Source organism: Siphateles boraxobius, unplaced genomic scaffold (assembly GCF_051911475.1).
Source record: "Siphateles boraxobius isolate OS27281-9 unplaced genomic scaffold, OSU_SipBor_1 164, whole genome shotgun sequence".
Taxonomy (NCBI): domain Eukaryota; kingdom Metazoa; phylum Chordata; class Actinopteri; order Cypriniformes; family Leuciscidae; genus Siphateles; species Siphateles boraxobius.
In genome coordinates this window covers 3,500-22,492 of record NW_027508771.1, presented here as the reverse complement: position 1 = coordinate 22,492, position 18,993 = coordinate 3,500, and the positions used below count along the sequence as shown (strand labels likewise).

Below are 18,993 nucleotides of genomic sequence, written 5' to 3'. Positions count from 1 at the left end.
GTGAAATAACTTTTTTTTTTCAAATAAATACATTTTCTTTATCCAAATAGAAAAATGTAGAGAGTACCGAGATATATATCGTATATCGCCATTTTACCAAAAAATACCGAGATATGATTTTTTGGCCATATCGCCCAGCCCTAGGATGTCCTAACCGCTGGGATAATCACACAACGCGCACATGCCCGATAATGACACGTCCAATTCGCGAACTAATGACTCATTTGAACCGATTCGTTTTAATGAATGGTTAAAACAACTGATCTTTCCAACACTGAACTCACGAGACGTCTGAATCGGTGTATAACTAATCGGTAACAATTTACATCTGAATGGGGTGCATGATGATGCTGCATGTTATTAAAGTGCCTATTGTAGCGCAATGCACCGCAGTGCTGTCCCTGTGCGCTCTGATATGTTCTTGAACTGTTTGATCTTCAAAGTTCTAAATGCAGTGAATTTTGGCTTGCATTTCTATAAAACCTTAAAACCTTTGCTATAGGTTGCTGGAAAGAGATTGACTGATCTGAGCGGACCGCTGTCAGTGTTTTGATGGTGCCTGGGGGGGCTCAATGTTTACACTTTTGGGGGAGATAAGCCCATGAATAGCATACTACTGGTAGTCAATAAATAATAAACTGGGTTAAAAGAATGTAATCTTTTTTAACACGAAAAATATTATATACTTAAACTTTAAATTTCAATCAGTGTGCGCAAGGGCTGCAAAATAATATAAAAATAATTGTGTTTGTGATTTTGCCTGTTGTATTTCATTAAACATGTCATGTCAGCTTTTCATTCAGTTCTGTTTCCATTATGTGAGGTTTTACTGTGTGTGTGTGTGTGTGTGTGTGTGTGTGTGTGTGTGTGTGTGTGTGTGTGTGTGTGTGTGTGTGTGTGTGTGTGTGTGTGTGTGTGTGTGTGTGTGTGTGTGTGTGTGTGTGTGTACTCTAGTGCGTGCATAATTATTAGACAAGTCAATATTCTGATCATATATTTTTTCCAATCATTGAATGAAACAGTGATTAACGCTCCTCCAATGGCGCATTTGGACTGTGTCAGCGTCTATTTCATGTGCACAACATGGATAAGCTACAACAGGTAAACATGTCAGCTGTGTGTACACTAGCTGGGTTGACAATATTGACACAAGTGTGATTTTAGTCAATCTTGAATCGATAAATGAATCAAGATCAGATTTATACTGTTTTCATTAACTGCGTGAACAAAACTTTCAGCTTTCAATTTGATCACAAAATTCAAACAATGTTGTTTTGAAACTCTTTAATGTCAAAACACTCCTTAATGTTCAAGCAGCAGCACGGAGCGCAATGAACGATCATCTCTTCATCTTTACTACTGTTTATAGCTCAAAATAAACATGAATGGACATAAGAAGGTATGTTGAAAAAAACAGTACAACTTGTAGTTGCTCAATCAGTTTCAATTGTGTAAAGACGTCAGTAAAAAAGCTTGCAAACAAAGTCACATAACATTACATTTACCCTATGGAAGCAATTCAATGTCCATAGCTCATTAGTTAACTAGAAACATAACTCTAGAGAGAAGCATTTTAATAAATATAGTAAAAAATATAGAAAATGTGTTATATGGTGCATATTACATATTCACTATATTTTGCTTAAAGGTGCTCTAAGTGATGTCACGCGTTGTTCAGGCCGAAACATTTTTTGTCACATACAGCAAACATCTCCGCACTATCCGCTAGTTGCCTGTCCCCTGAACACACTGTAAAAAAACGCGGTCTCTGTAGAGAGCCCAGGCGCCACAAACGGCAACAAAAACAAACTGGTCCTACCTGGACCACGAAACATGACAAACAATGTTCCAGCCAATAACCGACAAGAATGATTTGGGGGTGGGGGTTTGGGGGTTAGTGCTTGTGCACATGAAGGGGGTGTGGGGAGTGGAGGAGAGAGAAGCATGAAGAGGGAAGTTAGATAGAGGAGAGATGTTAGACAACGACTAACGTTAGAATTATATTCTCTTGAATTTTGATATGGCCGACACACAACCAAAGAGACGACATTCCTATGAACAAATAGTAAAGAAGAGGGAAAAGAAGAAGGAACGCGCAAAGTCCCGAATTTACATCCGAAAAACCTGTTTCAGGAAGCACGGAAGGGAGAGGACAGGTTGAGGTGGAGGGAGGGTCGAGCTAGCCTCGATTTTGTTTGACTATTGTCAACAACTATGATTGACTTCGGACGTCAACAAGTAGTGACGTCATCCAACATCGCTTAGAGCAGGGGTTCTCAAACTTTTTGGGACCAGGGACCCCTTAGAGCGGAGAAAAATTTCCAAGGACCCCCTCTCATAACAATAACTGTCTGTGATTAATATGCTTAAAACTATTTGTACTCTTAAATGCCATTGGAATTAATTGCATTGTAATCTTTTTCACCCTAAAAACTTAAGACCTGTTTTATAGAACAGAAACACATGTCAGTTTAAATCATGTTAATACCACTTATATACTTGTAAACAGTGGGTCTTTTTATTCAAATTGCATTTGGACTTAATAGCATTTACACTAAGTAATTTATCTTAAAAGCTTTCTTAAAATCAACAGCAAGACAGCAAGCACAGGCTTGTTCTAATAAAACCAAACATTAAAATTCCCTAGATTAAAATTAAAACATTAATATTTTACATTAAAATAATAGTTCACCCAAAATGAAAATTCTGTCATCATTTACTCACCCAGAAGTTTTTCCAAACCTGAATGAATTTCTTTCTCCTGCTGAACACAAAAGAAGATATTTTGAAGAATGTCAGTAACCAAACATGTCATGATCCTGGTTCTTTTCTTCTGTTTTCTTTCTTCTGCCTCCCTCTACTGGTCATTCTACGTCATTTCTTCCCTTTCCCTTTTCTCGCACACACCCATTATCTCTCCTCTCCAGTCCCGGCGCCAGGACAAACGACTTGGGGGGGCTTTTACAATTCTTAATGGGGGCCTTGCCGGGGGGGGGGGGGGGGGGGGGGTTGACAGCTCTCCACACCGCTTCACTAAAGATATGTGCTAAGTCTATTTTCAACGGACGCCGCGTCCAAGCCGCACCGTGATACAAAATAAAAGTAAATAAACACTGTAAATTTTTAAATAAACACCATGTAAGGACTCCCAATTGTATTGCACACCAATATATCCTTGGTAGAAACCATAGACTGTAAGGTAAAAACCCAAAAATCAAGAAAAATCACATCGGACAGGCAAATCACATGGTCTCGCGCATACAGTCACGTTGCTTCTGAAATGCTTCTGTAGTGCAGCAGATTAATGGCATATTTCAAGAGAATCGTTCAAATTGGTATAGAAGCATGAAATTTGGCACAGATACTCTCCAAGGGTCATTTTTTGGGAAAAAGGCGTTGGCCACCCAAAAATTCAATATGGTGGCCATTTTTTCAAGATGGCCACTATTTCTGTCAAATGCTCATTGTCAATTGTTCAAACAGTGATATCATGTAGGCATAACATTTTGTGAAAATACTCTCTTCAGAATGTTGTTTTGGAAAACAGTGCTTGTCCCTCAAAAATTCAAGATGGCACCCATTTTTCAAGATGGCCGCCATTTTTCTTGAATACTTACATATTTTTTTTCAAATGGTGATGCTATCATGAAATTTGGTACAAATATTCTTCAAGGAACATTATCATGGAAAAATGTGTGTGCCACTCAAAAATTCAAGATGGCGTCCATTTTCAAGATGGCCATAGAATGTACATTTCCAGAAGAAAATGTGAGTGGGTGCTTGCAGTGGCAAAACTCGCCACTCGGTTGCTAGGGTGTGGTACATGATTGCATACGAGCCAACAAACATGTCTGTACGATGTTCTCGTGCCGAGATATGGATTATTCATGTGTTCAGGTGGTTGCTAGGTGGTTGCTAGAGTGTCCTGGGTCGTTGCTATGGTGTTGGTAGGCGGTTGCTAGGGTATTCTGGGTGGTTGCTATGGTGTTGGTAGGTGGTTAGTAGTTGTCACAGATGGTCACTATTGGAGTTCTTATCAGTTTCTTGGCATGATTTAGCACTTACTTAATCGCTATTAGCATGTAGCTGTAGCATGTTGGAACTCCTGTTTGCTAGCATGAGTCAAAAGAGCCAACCCCCATCTCCATACGATGTTCTGATGCAGAGATATGCTGCTGTGCAAACGCAAAAGACCGTAACTTCGTTTTTGGTTGAAAATGAGTTATTGATATTTTTGGCACATTTTTGGCCTGTGTACTTACAGTTGCCATCAGTCCCTGTAACTTCTGATGTCCTCAGAGCCTTGTCCTGCACTAATGTGGTCAGATAGTATGCTCTAAACCCGCTCCATCGACAAACGTGTGATATCGATCGCGAAGGATATATGCAGAGTTGACAGAAAAGTGTTACACATGCCGTGGCAGGTGAATACAACAAAGAACTAAAGCCTCGCCTCACCCAGTTCGGTTACCGGATCTGGTTGAAACATTAATGCATCTAGCTGGCAGAGAGCCAAAACTTCGCCGGCGCTTTCAGCACCGCCCTGAACACGGTCGAGCCGACGCAGGACAAATACATCACAGGGAGTGATAATAATGAAGCAACAAGGGTATATTGGTGCATACAACATAATGAAGCAAGTGCTGGTGCCTACAACATCAGACCAGCTCAGCTGTTACAAGCAGGTTATACAATCACAGCGTCCGGAATAAATCCGCGGGACGAGCGAAGTGCACAAGCACAATAATAGGGCAGACAGGCAGCTGAAAGCACCGCATACTGAAAAGACGCAGAACACAGAAGGTTGTGCTATAAATGCATTAGTTGTTTAGGTAGTCCAGAACGCGCTCCCTACTGAGTCTCAAGGGGGAAAGCACTGCATAGGCTACTTTTCGTGAACGGACAAGGAGCGTGACACCTTGAACACGAATCTCGGTAAGCGTCTGTGAAAGTATGCGTCTTTCAGATTCATCGCTATAATCCAGTCTCCGGGTCGAATGTGCGAGAGGATCTGTTTTATCGTGATCATTTTGAACGCGTGTTTAGAAAGTCTTATGCCACTCAGTACCACTTGAGGATAGCCTATACTCTTTACCGCTACGGAAGTATTTTGTCATGTCTAATGAATTAATAGGGCCACCAGAATCCAACCAAAGCACAATAAGTAAATGGCTATAAGTAATTGTAAATCATTCAAAATAAATGCCATGATCACTAGATTTTATACAGGTGTTACTATAATGATTTTGTTAATGGTGATCAGCAACCAAATATTGATAATGTGGAAGTCACTGTCTTTTGCCTTGGCATGACTTCTCACTTTTTGCTGACAGAGACAAAGGCAGAGTACAGTAACACTTTAAAATAGTGGTCAAAAGTCAAGTTTGAGCTCAAGAATTTTTTATGTAGATAATGTTTATTACTTAAACATCTAATTGCCAAATTTCCAGTGTCCTACCTATAATTAATTTGGCGGGACAACTAAAAATCTTTAAAGTCATTTTTCTTAGTTCCACACTCAAGCGAGTTAAGGCCTTTTGCCTTTGTAGGGCAGTATACGTCTTGCAAAATGTTAGCTAGGGTACTCTCTTTGGTTGCTAGGGAGTGGCTTGGCAGCTGCCAATCATGAAACTCTAAAGGCTGCGTGTCACTATGAATGATATAAACCAACTCCCATGTCTCTATGACATTCAGAATAGAAGATATACCTCTTTGGATTTTGGTTGCTAAGGTGCTCAACAATGGTTGCTAGGGAGGGGCTAGAAGTGTTCAGGTAATTCATGATTGAATGTTTGCTGCCCCGGGTAAAACGAGACCACACTCATGTTTCTATGATACTTCTATCCCTTTTATCTCTTTCAATGGAATGGAACTTGTTGCTAAGGTGCTGTAAATGGTTGCTAGGGCATGGCTTAATAGCTTCACAATGATCCTGAGAGACTGATTGGTCGTCTGATTAAAATGAGCCCGTCCCCTTGTCTCTATGACACTGTGATCCAGAGCTATGTTCAATACAAAATCCCTATGCAATGTGTATGACTACCCATTTCTGTCAGGGTTCTGTCACTTCTGTCTGGTCTTATCATAGTTGGTGACAGAGGTCTGACATTCCTGGTTTGTCATGTTCTTGTGTTCTAGTTCTGTTTATTGTGAGCACATGGCTTGTCATGTGTTTCCTTTGTGCCATGTGCTCTCCTGTCTATTGTCAGCCCCTCCCATCTCGTTACCTGTTAATTGTATTATCTCCCTCACCTGTCTTGCTTGTTACCTTCTGTCATTTGTTCCCTATTTAGTCTCCTTGTGTTTGCAGTCCTGTGTTGGTTCGTTATTATCTGTTTCCCTTGTGTTTCCTGTGTCTCAGTTTTGGTTTTCAGTTTTCATGTTGTTTTGTAGTCATTTAATTAAACTTACCTTCCTGCACTTGAATCCTCGTCTTCCTTATTTTCTTCATCACGTGACAATTTCATGGGCCGTCCTACACCATATTAAGTCAATGGGGCAACTTTGGGCAGCTCCTGCCCCCCAGGGGTGCAACTTTTACCCCGTTGTGAGGTATGTTCTTACAGAGCCTGCCAGCCTCTTCAAATGTGGTAAACCACACGTTTCTGCGAAATCCTCGCTCGGAGCTATGAATCGTCAAAGTTTGTCGCAATGTTAAGTCTATGGGATTTTTTTCGGCCGCTTTTTCGCCCATGGGGCGAACATCGTACCCCCGATCACTTATAAAAGTCATAGCACACCATTTCCGAATAATCTGAACGATTTGATGCCTCATCCGTGGGTCTGTGACAAAAGCTGCGGGAGATGCGGGTTGGGGACAAAAGTTGGGGCTTTGCCTTTGGCAATGGCGGCCATCTTGAAAATTGGCCGCCACTTTGAATTTTTGAGTGGCCAACGCCTTTTTCCAAAATAGTGGCCCTTAGAGAGTATCTGTGCCAAATTTCATGCTTCTACACCAAAGTGAACGATTTTTTTACTAATCTGCTGCACTACTGGTGTGAGTTGGCACCGCGTGGAGGACAGAATAAAATCTTGTCGGAGCCGTAATGCACTGCAGACGTGTGCAGTGTACAAAAGGGGTAAAGTCGAGAACAGTTCAGACGGTTCTCGTTTATAGTTATCTAAATCATAAGTGTTTAGAAAAACCCTGCACGAACGCTCAGTCACATAATCATCATTCAGATCACCTCTAGGGGGGCTTGCGATCATCATAGGGGGGGCTAAGCCCCCCCTTGACGCCGGGTCTGCTCCTCTCATTACCGTCAGCTGACTCTCATGTTCTTCTCTCCTACACACCTGTTCTCTATCTTCCCATTATTTCTACGCTACATCTAGCCCTCTCTTTCTTGTCTGGTTTGTCGGATTATTGTTTGACCTTCATGCACGTTAGATCGCTGTTTAGGCATCTACGCCACAGTTATCTACTGCTGTGTTTTACCACTTCTGTGCCGTACCCAGCCTTCTCCGTGGAGTGTAGCAGAGGGTCCGTTGTCAAGCCCGCTGTCCCGACTTCGATGCACACGAACCATCAGGTTCTTCGGCTGAGATCATCTGTCTTCGTTTGAACTATCAGCGGAACGCTTCTCAGATACCTTTTGTGAAAGAGACTTTTTCTGTTTATTCAGCCTGTGAGGCGTTGTCTTATTTTTCATTAAAAGATTTTCCTGCAATCCTCTCTGGACCCCTCTGATCCTTGACAAAACAGTTGATGGACCCCATTGACTTCCATATGTTTTTTTTTTTAAAGTACCAGAAACTGTTTGGTTACCCACATTCTTCAAAATATCTTCTTTTGTGTTCAGCAGGAGAAAGAAACTCATTCAGGTTTGGAACAACTTGAGGGTGAGCAAATGGTGACACACTTTTCATTTTTTTGGGTGAACCATCCATTTAAAATAACTTTTAAATTATGTAATGTGACTTTACGTGCATCAGCTTTAAATTAATTAACTAATTGCACCTTATATCAATGGCAGAACAATCAACAAATAATAACAGAATTAACACTGTTGCAGAACACATCCTAGTAATTAAGTTAAACAGAACTTTGATTTTGGTGGGTTGTAGTAAATAAAAGATTTTGCTACCTTGTCTTTCTCATAGAGCAAAACAATCAATCAGAAAAACAAATGTGAATAAGATTACAGCTGCCTTGATTACCTAATCATGAAAAGTGCATATTACAGTTTTATTTATATTTTTCCCTTTGCATTAAAGGTACTTACAACGTGCTTTTGCAGCGTTGATTATTGTGGCCAATTACAGACATGTCTGTTGAACGCATCGGCCAATCAGAGGCGTTTAAATGAGTCGCGTGCTGAAGATGTGTTTTGCGCGAGCTCATCGAGTTCTACACTTTTCGCAAACCTGTCATTATTATTGGCAATAACCTTAAGATGCAAATAAGAGATTCACTGCAATGTATTTTATATTCTTGATGCTGCTCTGCTCTGATGCTACTCCGTTACGCACCGCTCTGTTTGTTGGATGACAAAAAGTTCAGCGGTCTAGCTCATCAATGTCAAAATGATTAAAGAATACGGGGCTTACTGTTCACAGAAGGATGTTAACAGTGAACGAACGCCTGGTAAAATGTAAGTAGATAAAGATTTAATATTTTACAACTGTAATTATTTCACTAATACAATAAACCTTTCTTTTTCTTTATTCCCTTAAATCACTTTTATAATCAATTCATTCATTTAAAAAAAAATACCCAGTTTTAGTTTGGGCTAAAGCCCCGAATATCCACTGACCCTAGAACCGCCCCTATTTTTGTATCAAATTAAATCCTGAAACGTTCTCAAAGTGACTCATAGCAGCTCTGGAGATGACGCTCTTGTGTAAAGGCAAAAGGCACAAACATTTTTACTCATGTAGGCCTATGCCGCATATCAAAGAGAATGAAAGCCTGTGTCCGCCATATAAAACTATACAAAAGGAAGGCTAATTTTGACTCTTTAGTCTCACAATTCTGACTTTAAAGTCACAATTACCTTTTTTTTCTTTTTTATATTCAGTGTCGGAAACGGGCTTCCATTACAAATGACATAGGCAAGCTACTAAACGTATTAAACAATATTAATTTAAAACAGTTTAAATAAACTGACGGATAAAAAAAAAAGAACTGAAAAATTTAAACCTAGCCTCTTAACTTTGATTTTACAACTAGGTTAGGCTACTGTATATTCGCGGATTCACTCTTCTCTCTGGATATGCACGCGCATTTTTTGGGGGGAGAGAAAGAGAGAGCAGGAGCGCTCTGCCAAGAATTTCCCCGATGGTCTGACTGGATTCCGCGATTCCATTCATAAGGTTTTAAAAAAAATTCACGGACCCCCTAGCAACGGGTCGCGGACCCCTATTTGAAAACCACTGGCTTAGAGCACCTTTAACCTGTTAGCTGCCTAATGTGTAACTTAAATGTTTGTATACAACACAGTTTTTATTAAGTTTTTGATCATTAAATTAGATTAATTATTTTCATGCTTTATTTTCATTTTCAATTTTCAGCTAATTGAAAACTAATTTAGGTGTTTCAGTAAAAAAAATCAGAAAAAATCAGTAGTGGTATTTGTGAATTTCCCATAAAGTGAAAAACGCCTTATATTCAGATGTGTGAAATTATTAGGCAGGTAAATTGGGCCAAATGAATATATAACTGACACTGAAAAGTAAACAATTATGAAATAGCCATGAGAACGATGCAAGACTACAGAAATTTCACAAGGGTTGCTAAAAATTGTTGAAATATAAAGACACATTACCTGCGAAATGCTTTAAAAATGAAGTGTAAAACCACCAGAAATCCTTTACTCGCAAGTGACACCATTTTCCAGGCCTGCCATCTACCTGATATACCTATCGACTTGCATAATAATTATGCACACACGCAACATCACCTGGCACAAGTATTTTTTGTTCACTGGCACAGAAGAAAACCACTGATCATCATTGTTTTGTTCAGTGTAGGCTTTTTAACTGTCTGGATGACTGTGTAAACTCACTGTACAAATGTCCCTGTTATAGTCAAGTCATAGACAGTGTAAATCAGAGATTTATTGTGCAGTGTAGACAGCTGTATTGATTATAACAGGAGTTTTCATGAGTGTGCATAAAAATGATGAAACAGTTGTGATTATATTATTATTGGTGTGATATATATATATATATATATAATTATATATATATACAGGTCCTTCTCAAAAAATTAGCATATTGTGATAAAGTTCATTATTTTCCATAATGTATTGATAAAAATTAAACTTTCATATATTTTAGATTCATTGCACACCAACTGAAATATTTCAGGTCTTTTATTGTTTTAATACTGATGATTTTGGCATACTGCTCATGAAAACCCAAAATTCCTATTTCAAAAAATTTGCATATCATGAAAAGGGTCTCTAAACGAGTTATTAACCTAATCATCTGAATCAACTAATTAACTCTAAACACCTGCAAAAGATTCCTGAGGCTTTTAAAAACTCCCAGCCTGTTTCATTACTCAAAACCGCAATCATGGGTAAGACTGCCGCCCTGACTGCTGTCCAGAAGGCCATCATTGACACCCTCAAGCAAGAGGGTAAGACACAGAAAGAAATTTCTGAACAAATAGGCTGTTCCCAGAGTGCTGTATTAAGGCACCTCAGTGGGAAGTCTGTGGGAAGGAAATCTCCATCAACTGCAAGATGCTATCCTATCAATATGGGGCAACATTTCTAAAGAATGCTTTCAGCACCTTGTTGAATCAATGCCACGTAGAATTAAGGCAGTTCTGAAGGGGAAAGGGGGTCAAACACAGTATTAGTATGGTGTTCCTAATAATCCTTTAGGTGCTTGTATATATACACATTACACTCATAATGCTAGCCTACTGTGTATTTTAAAGATACTTGTTAATCATTAAATATGTTTTAGTGCTTGATTTAATTTTTAAGAGCTCATTGATCATATAGTATATCTTACAGGGAGCTGACACTGTTTTGGAGTAAACTTCTAATACGGCTCGAATCAAAACAGGCCTTTTTGGAGCAATGCAGACTGTTATCATGCCTCGCTGTGAGTGTGTACCATATTCTGCTCCTCATCAAAGTCATTCAGGCTGAGGTAAGAAAAGGTTTTGTTTTTATATCAATGTTTCACAAAAACCAAGGCAATGGCACTGACAATGACATTTTTGTTTTCTCAGGATGAGAAAAATGGACTCTCAGTGTGCATTGAAATGTGCATTCAAGCACTAAAAATGGGAGTTCATGATAACGATGGCTGTAATATCACTATCTGCAAAACAATCTCTTGTTTGCTGCCTTTGGATTTGGAAGTAAAACAGGCTTGTCAACTCACTGAGTTCCTGATAAATCCGTCTTTGGACTCTTACTATGCTGTTGAGACTCTTTTTAATGAGCCTGACCAAAAGCTTGAGCAGGAGGATCCACCAATTCTGAACTCACTACGCTGTGACCTGTTGTTGGCCTTAAAGACGAAGTGGCCTTTTGATCCGGAGTTCTGGGACTGGAAAACTCTAAAACGTCAATGCTTAGCTTTGATGGGTCAGGAGGCAACAGCTATATTGTCTACTGACAAATGTACTGACAGTGAAGACAATGAAGTCCATGACCATGATGAAAAATATTTTCAACATCTACATTTTACCAATAGTCCTACTTACGAACTAGGTGAAGTTGAAGCAGAAAGAAAGAAGAAAAGGGAAATGAAGAAGATGAGAGAGATGGGATTTGTTTCTGCTAGATTCCGCAATTGGCAAGCTTATATGCAGTATTGTGTTTTGTGTGATAAAGAGTTCCTTGGACACAGGATTGTGAAGCATGCATTGAAGCATGTTCAAGATGGGATTTTCCGTTGCCCAATATGTGCTAAAACATTTGAAACTAGGGTAGATCTAGAACCTCATGTGGCATCTCATGTGAAACAGTCATGTAAAGAACGCCTTGCTGCTATGGGTGTAAGCAAGAAACGTACCAGTATTGACACCAAGTTGACAGCATCTAGCAGTACCTTGAGAAAAGAAGAGCACTACAGCAAAACTGCCGTGGAAGTTAGCCAAGGGACAATTTGCAATAACAGTTTATATGCTTCAAACAGTAGTCCCAGCACAAAAGTCAAAAGTAAAATTAAAGTGTCATCCCCCAAACAGGGCAACCCTATTCGTGATGTTAACAACACTGAATGTTGTTCATGCCCTGTTACAAGTTGTCAAAAAGTTTTCAAGTACTTCAGGAATTTGGTTGCACATGTTAAGGCCCACAAAAATGAGCAGGAAGCAATACATTTCCTAGAAATACAGAGCCAGAAAGCTTTGTGCCAGTATTGTCACCGTCAGTTTGTTAATGTGACCCATCTTAATGATCACTTACAGATGCATTGTGGCGAGAAGCCGTATTTTTGCATTCAGCTTGGATGTAATTTCAGCTTTTCCTCTCATGCTGAGCTTCAGGAACACAGAAAAGTACATGGTGAATTTCAGGCACAGTGTGCATATCCAAACTGTGAGAGAATATTCAACGAGACATACTTGCTGTATGATCATGAAGCACAGCACTACATGACGTTCTCCTGCAAAAGTCAAAACTGTGACAAGGTGTTCTACACACTGTCTGAGCTAGATCTGCATCAGAAAGGACATACAAAGAAGAAGGGCCACTCTGCTGTTGATGGGGGCTCACCTTCTCAACTTGAAGTACTAACTCCAACTTTTCCTGCCTTAGAGTTGCCTCCAAGCCAAATGAAAGAGTTTTCTCAAGAGTTTACCCCAGTAGAAAGGAAATGCACAGTTGAAAGCATTACAGACACTCAAGACTCCACAGAACATTCTGAGCATATTGTGTCATGCACAGCTCATCTGACAGTTAGCAAAAATGATTCCCAGACTAATGCTGTTCAGCCTGATGAATCTGAGATACCTCATTGTCTTGAAAGTACAAAGCAATTGCATCTTGAATCTTGCTATGTTAAACTGGAGCCTATTCCAATCAAGTGCAATGATCCAAAATATTTAGATGCTCTAAGGAATGCTGACAGTGAAACTCAAACACTCTTGAAAGATAAGAAATTGTTTTCTTTAACATTGCGTCAGCTTAAGTCTTCCACATTGAAGTCGTCTCTCTCTATGAAAAAAGCCAACAAAGAAGAAGGTCTGACTCATGTGTGTCCATTCGAAACCTGCACACGGAAATACAGCACCTCAAAAAGTTTGTCGAGACATGTCAAAAATGTTCATTCTGAAGCTTTTGAGGAATGGAAATTATCTAAGAAGTACAAAAGGATTGCAGAAATTGCTGCAAAAAAGTCGTCGTCTGAGAGCACAACCACTAGTTCTCAGATAGTGAAATGGACAAGCCGTTCCAGACAAACTGAACATACTACATTTCTGGACTCAGTGCTTGAAAGTACTTCCTCTGTTTTCTCCAGTCACGATAGTATGCAGTCCATAAGTGCCAAGTTTTGCTCTCAGCTTGAAAACACTCAAAGGGCAGCATTACCAAACCAGACAGATCTGATGCAATTACCAATAACTCAGACATGGGCAGCACCTTCAATGGAGAATTTGGATTCAGGTTTTTCTGTACATCCCTACCGCTCTACGATTTTATCTGACAACCAGCACACAAACCCATCATACCATTCTGACACAGTCTTAGATTACGCATCTGCCTCATCTTATGATGACATCATCCCCCTTTCTGTGAATTCCAACACACCCTCAAGTGTGATGAACGAAGCCACAAAATATGTGTCAAACTCTCTTAGAGTTCTACATGCCCTTAACAGTGAGCAGACTTGTGATTTGTCACAGGTTGAATCAAGCGTTAATCCTGGATTCAGTCGGATTGGACAAAACCATCCCGGTGATATTTCCATCTGCTCTTTTTCTGGGCAGAATGGCAGCCTATATTTTTCAACTTTGCCTTCAGAGGCAGGTCCTATTTCAGTGCAGCCATTGGGAAATTCAAACAAAGAAATCAGCCCTGATAGTACTGATGCATTACTCTCATCAGATGTCAAACATGTGTCAAATCTTTTAATCCCTCATTTTAAGGAATCATCAGAAGATTTCTTTAGTGTTGCCCCCCTGACTGGTGAGAAAAGTCCAAAAGATTTTTGTGATCATGAATTGTCACAGGAAGGAACAGACGTAATCCCTTCAGATGATCAGAATGTTTCAGGTTCTGGTGAAACTAGGAAATCCAAAAAAATGAAATCATCTAAGAGAGCAAAATGGCCTGCCATAATACAGGATGGGAAAGTCATCTGTTGCAGGTGCTACAGAGAGTTTTCAAGCACAAAGTCACTTGGAGGTCATTTATCAAAACGTTCCCAGTGCAAACCTGTAGATGAAATTGATCTTACTGCTGACTTACCAGTATCATTTCTTGATTTTCTGAATGATCCTGATATTTCAACAGCACAAATACCTCTCCCCATGAATGACATACTTGAGCACACTCACAAACCCTGCATCTATGCACCATCAGAATCAAATACCTTTAACAGTAATGCTTTAACAAGCATGCATGGTGGCACAGATATCATCCAGAACACTAATATTTCCACTCAAGACCCCTCTGGAATGACTAGAAATTACAGTTTATTCCATCCACCTGTATCAAACACTGGCATAGAAATCAAACATGAAGCTGAAATCATCTCTGCAAATACTGGTGAAGATGGCAAAATCGTAGAAATTGAAAGGGCCTTACAACGTCTCGATTTAGTTGATATACTCAGTCGAGACAAATGTGAGATCAAATCTGAGAGCACTAACCTGGATGATCAAAGCTCTAAAGATGTCACCAGAAATGATCAGTGTCACACAATTGAAGATCCTGTACAAAACGAGCAGAAATGTGTTTTAAAGCCCTTTAGATGTGAAGAAGGCTGTGTTTATGGAGCAATGACAAAAGAAGCTTTATTTAAACACCTTAGCCGTGTACATGATTATAGCGAGGACAGGATAAATCAAATGAAGAAAAATCCTGACAAATTAGCACCATACAACTGTCATTTATGTTCAAAGGGATTTACCAGAACCACAGGCCTTAAAATCCACTACAAAAATGTTCACCATTTTTCAAAAGAAGAAATGTCTCACTTGAAAATCGGTCTTGGTTATAGAAAGATCAGAAAATCTACATCAAAGTCAAAAAATGTGCATGCTAGCCTCATCACTGACCAGGGAAATGACTCCCTATCAGAGCAGATTCAACACCAAATCAATCCAAATCTGACTGTTACATCTGTTGATTCAAATGTTGGAGAAGCCAACATTGTTACCAAAAGAAAAAAGAAACAGCCCACACAAAAGTCCCTTACAGTTTCCAGCACTGACACTTGCAGAACTGTGGAAGCATCAAAGGAAAACGTAAATCTTATAGGGCTTTCAGCTACATGTTTAAAACCGCTAACAGACCCCTCTCTGACTGAACAGAATAATGTCAGTGAATTAAATGAACCAGGTATATTTGCGATGCAAGAGCTGAGTGGTAGAAGTCCCCATCTCTTTGACAAAATGGATGCTCCAGACAAAAGAACAGAAAATGCAACTCCAGAATCTAACAGACAAATTGAAATGAATTCAGATGTGATGGTTGATATTCAAGAGAAAACTACAATGCCAATAGACACTATTGATTCTGCTGATTCAAGTGATCCGCACTGTGTGTTCCGGCCATATCGATGTGTGCATGAAGGATGTGTGGCTGCCTTTTCAATCCAACAAAATCTTATCCTCCATTATAGGGCTATGCATCAGTCAGAACGTGATGAAAAGAACAGTGCTAAAGAAACTGATGGAGTTGTCCAAGTGCAGGAATACAGATGCCAAGTCAAACAATGCTCAAAAGTAGTGTCGAAGGTAACCAGTTTGTTGAAACACTATCTTTTGCTCCACAGATGCACATTGGAAAAGGCAAGTGCATTGTTATCTGGTGTTGAGGTAGGAACGTTTCAGTGTGACCAGTCAAAATGTTCTGCTCACTTTACGTGTCATTTGAAATACATTGATCATATCAAAAATGATCACAAAGCAATAAAGGTTTCAGCAGATGGGGACTTTGAGAGAGTGGATCTCACATTCAGATGTCAATTTGAAGGTTGTGATAGGGTCTATACAACCAAGTCAAACCTTCTTCGACATCTTATGAAGAAACATGATGCTACTTTTGAAACTATGAAAGAGAAACAAAAAAGTGGAATTGGGAATGATGTTCAAGCAAAAAAGTTAAGTGCAAGTTCTAACAATGGAAAAGAGAACATTGCAAATAACAATATAAAAATGAAAAAGAAGAATTCAAAAAAGAGAGAGGACAAGGCCAAAAACCTTTTGATCACCTTAGAAAAGCCTGCTCTTAAATCCATTGATGAAGCATCTTCCATGTGCAATCAAAGACTTCCTCTACAGTACCCATGTATGATTGAGAGTTGTGATTCAATAATGAGTGATGAGCAGAGTATATCAAAACATTACATCACTCATGGCCTCACGGAACAGTACATTGAGGATCAAAGAAGCCAGTTCATATTTTGCATGAAAAGCAGTGAGATGCCCGGAGCAGATAGTACCTCAAAAAATATTGAGGTAGAGCAAACAGTTTTTGATGAAGATCACACAGAAAATTTGAACATCAGTCCTCAAGATTTAGGCCCAGATCCTGCAGCTGAGGTTCTAGTTAATGAAAGTTTCACTGCCACAACCATGCCTGTCATCAAACGGAAAAGAGGTCGTCCACGAAAGTCAGAATGTAGAAACAAAATGTGTGTAGAAAGAAAGCAAAGTCTTCGTAATTGCACCGGGGAGCATGTTAAATGTATGCTGAAAGTCTCAGGATCCATATTGAACTCATCTAGCTCTCAAGGGAACCAAGTAGAGAAAGACGTTGCACTAAAACTTTATAAGTCTTCAGAGTTTGAGTCATCTGCCCTGAAATTCAGTGAAGACACTCTATCCAATCCATCAAAACGACAGCGAACACTACAACCAATCATCCAAGAGAGAGATCAAGTCCAATGTCTTGTTAATTTCAGAAATCCACTAAAGATTGAGAATGTGAAGAATGTTAAAATTGTTATGTATGAGAACCTATCCACTTGTTCTGAACTTTTGCTGAAGCAACTTCAAGATATGCAGCCCATGGTCATCCTGGAAAAGGGGCTGTACAGTTGATGGTTAGATTAGAGACACATAAAATCAAGGCCTTGCTCTCAGGACCACATACTGTGTCACATGCTGCTGGCAGGTACATCCAGTAACACTCCCTTGCATTTATAGTAGTTCCAACACCTTGTTTGTTAATGGATTTTGATTAGTGCTTTAGAAGAAAAACAACTTTTGTACAATATTTAACATTTTGATGTACCATTATGGTTGTGTTAAAAAAAAACATTTTGTATTTCTGAAATTCTCAGATGATTATTAGATGATTTTTTTTTTTAAATGTACAATTTTGTGTTCGATGAAAAAAGTTATGATATATCCCTGTGGGATTTGTATTCTTTTTTTTGTTGTTGTTGTTGTTTTTGAAAGTATTTATTTTTAACTTAACAGTAGTGTCAATGTACTTGTCTTCCACCTAACATTCAATTTAAGTAAACTGAATGCTCAGTGTAAATTGTGGCATCCACATGACTGCTTGGTGTAGGATTGTGGTGTTTGCAATTCTGAGGTTTTCTCCAGAAATCAAGAATGAGGTGAAATGTTTCAGTGCGAACATTCAATATAGCACAGAATTGAAAGACAGTACAAATTAAGGGCGGAAAAAATAAAGATGTTAAAAGAATCTACAGGTGCAAAGTATTTTTGTATTTTGTGTGTGTGTGTGTGTGTGTGTGTGTGTGTGTGTGTGTGTGTGTGTGTGTGTGTGTGTGTGTGTGTGTGTGTGTGTGTGTGTGTGTGTGTGTGTGTGTGTGTGTGTGTGTGTGTGTGTGTCTGTGTGTCTGTGTGTCTGTGTATCTGTGTGTGTGTCTGTGTGTCTGTGTCTGTGTAGTGTTATAGTAAAAATGTATGCACACTACATGTAGTGAAAAACAATACATACAAATCAAAATTAGTGGCAGTCAATAAAAACCCTGTTTATGGATATAAGCCCAGTTCACGGAATGAAGTCACATGAATGCAGCTCCACTGACTTCGCAAGTACTTCTGAAATACATCAGGATTGATCTAGTCAAGTTTGAGCCTCCCCTCCACACAAGACGTTAGGGCCATTGCATCATAAAACTAGAGGTACCACCCCTGAGATCCCTATTGACGCCTGTTGCACCTGTTGAAGCAGAGATGTTTCTCGGCTGACACAGAAAAAGTTGAAGGCGCATATAAAAAATGTTACAGTAAAAGTTCTGAAAATTTGGATTCTGTTAGAGGAGCTTATGTCTCTTTAATGCACTGTCTATGACGGCCAAAAAAACTCACAGCAAAAAATGGGCTGATGGTGCAATAGGCTGCTCGGTATGTATTGTCCATAAAAGGTGGCACACTGTCATATGGTAGTAAGCACAAGTTCCTAAAGTCAGCTTTTATAATAAGCATTTAGGAGTCCGATCATTTAAAAGGTGATGTGCTGAGACAGTGAATTTGTGGACAGGTGAAAATGAGGACACAGATGAGGATAAGGAGAAAAGTATTTCTCAAATAGTTTTTCCTTGTGTTGCTTGTATAGAGCTGTCACCGTAATACTCACTTAATTTGTTGCCATCCTCCATATACACTGAGTGACTAAATAACTAACGGTAGGCCTTGTAAAATCTTTGGAATGATGTCCATCAGCGCAGAATTGATCTAAAGTGCTGTGAAAGTCGCATGAATACCGAAATAACTGTATTGCCTTTGCAATACATCAGACCTGTATCTGATTTAGGACCACATTTGGAAGTGGCCCAAATCAGAATTGTAAAGATTAGATTCCATGTGGTTCATAATATTGCAAAAAAAATTAAAAATTCAGATTTGGACCACATTTGGCTGTAGTCTGAATGTAG

The 18,993-nt window shown here is 39.3% G+C and overlaps 1 protein-coding gene across 5 annotated transcripts in view; it reads left to right on the top strand.

Annotated features, from left to right (window-relative positions):
- LOC143740057 (zinc finger protein 292-like) overlaps nt 1–17,795 on the top strand; it is a 60,125-nt gene extending 42,330 nt beyond the window's left edge. The window contains exons 1-3 of one of the 5 annotated variants that reach the window (XM_077232128.1): nt 1,082–1,399; nt 10,971–11,109; nt 11,192–17,795. In XM_077232128.1, coding sequence (XP_077088243.1) covers nt 1,386–1,399; nt 10,971–11,109; nt 11,192–17,182 — 6,144 coding nt within the window. In that variant the 5' untranslated portion in view covers nt 1,082–1,385 and the 3' untranslated portion in view covers nt 17,183–17,795. Of the gene's footprint in view, nt 1–1,022; nt 1,400–10,970; nt 11,110–11,191 lie in introns of those variants that run through there. The other 4 variants (XR_013204724.1, XR_013204725.1, XM_077232127.1 and 1 more) reach the window with 4 other exon arrangements.
- The last annotated feature ends 1,198 nt before the right edge of the window (nt 17,796–18,993 follow it).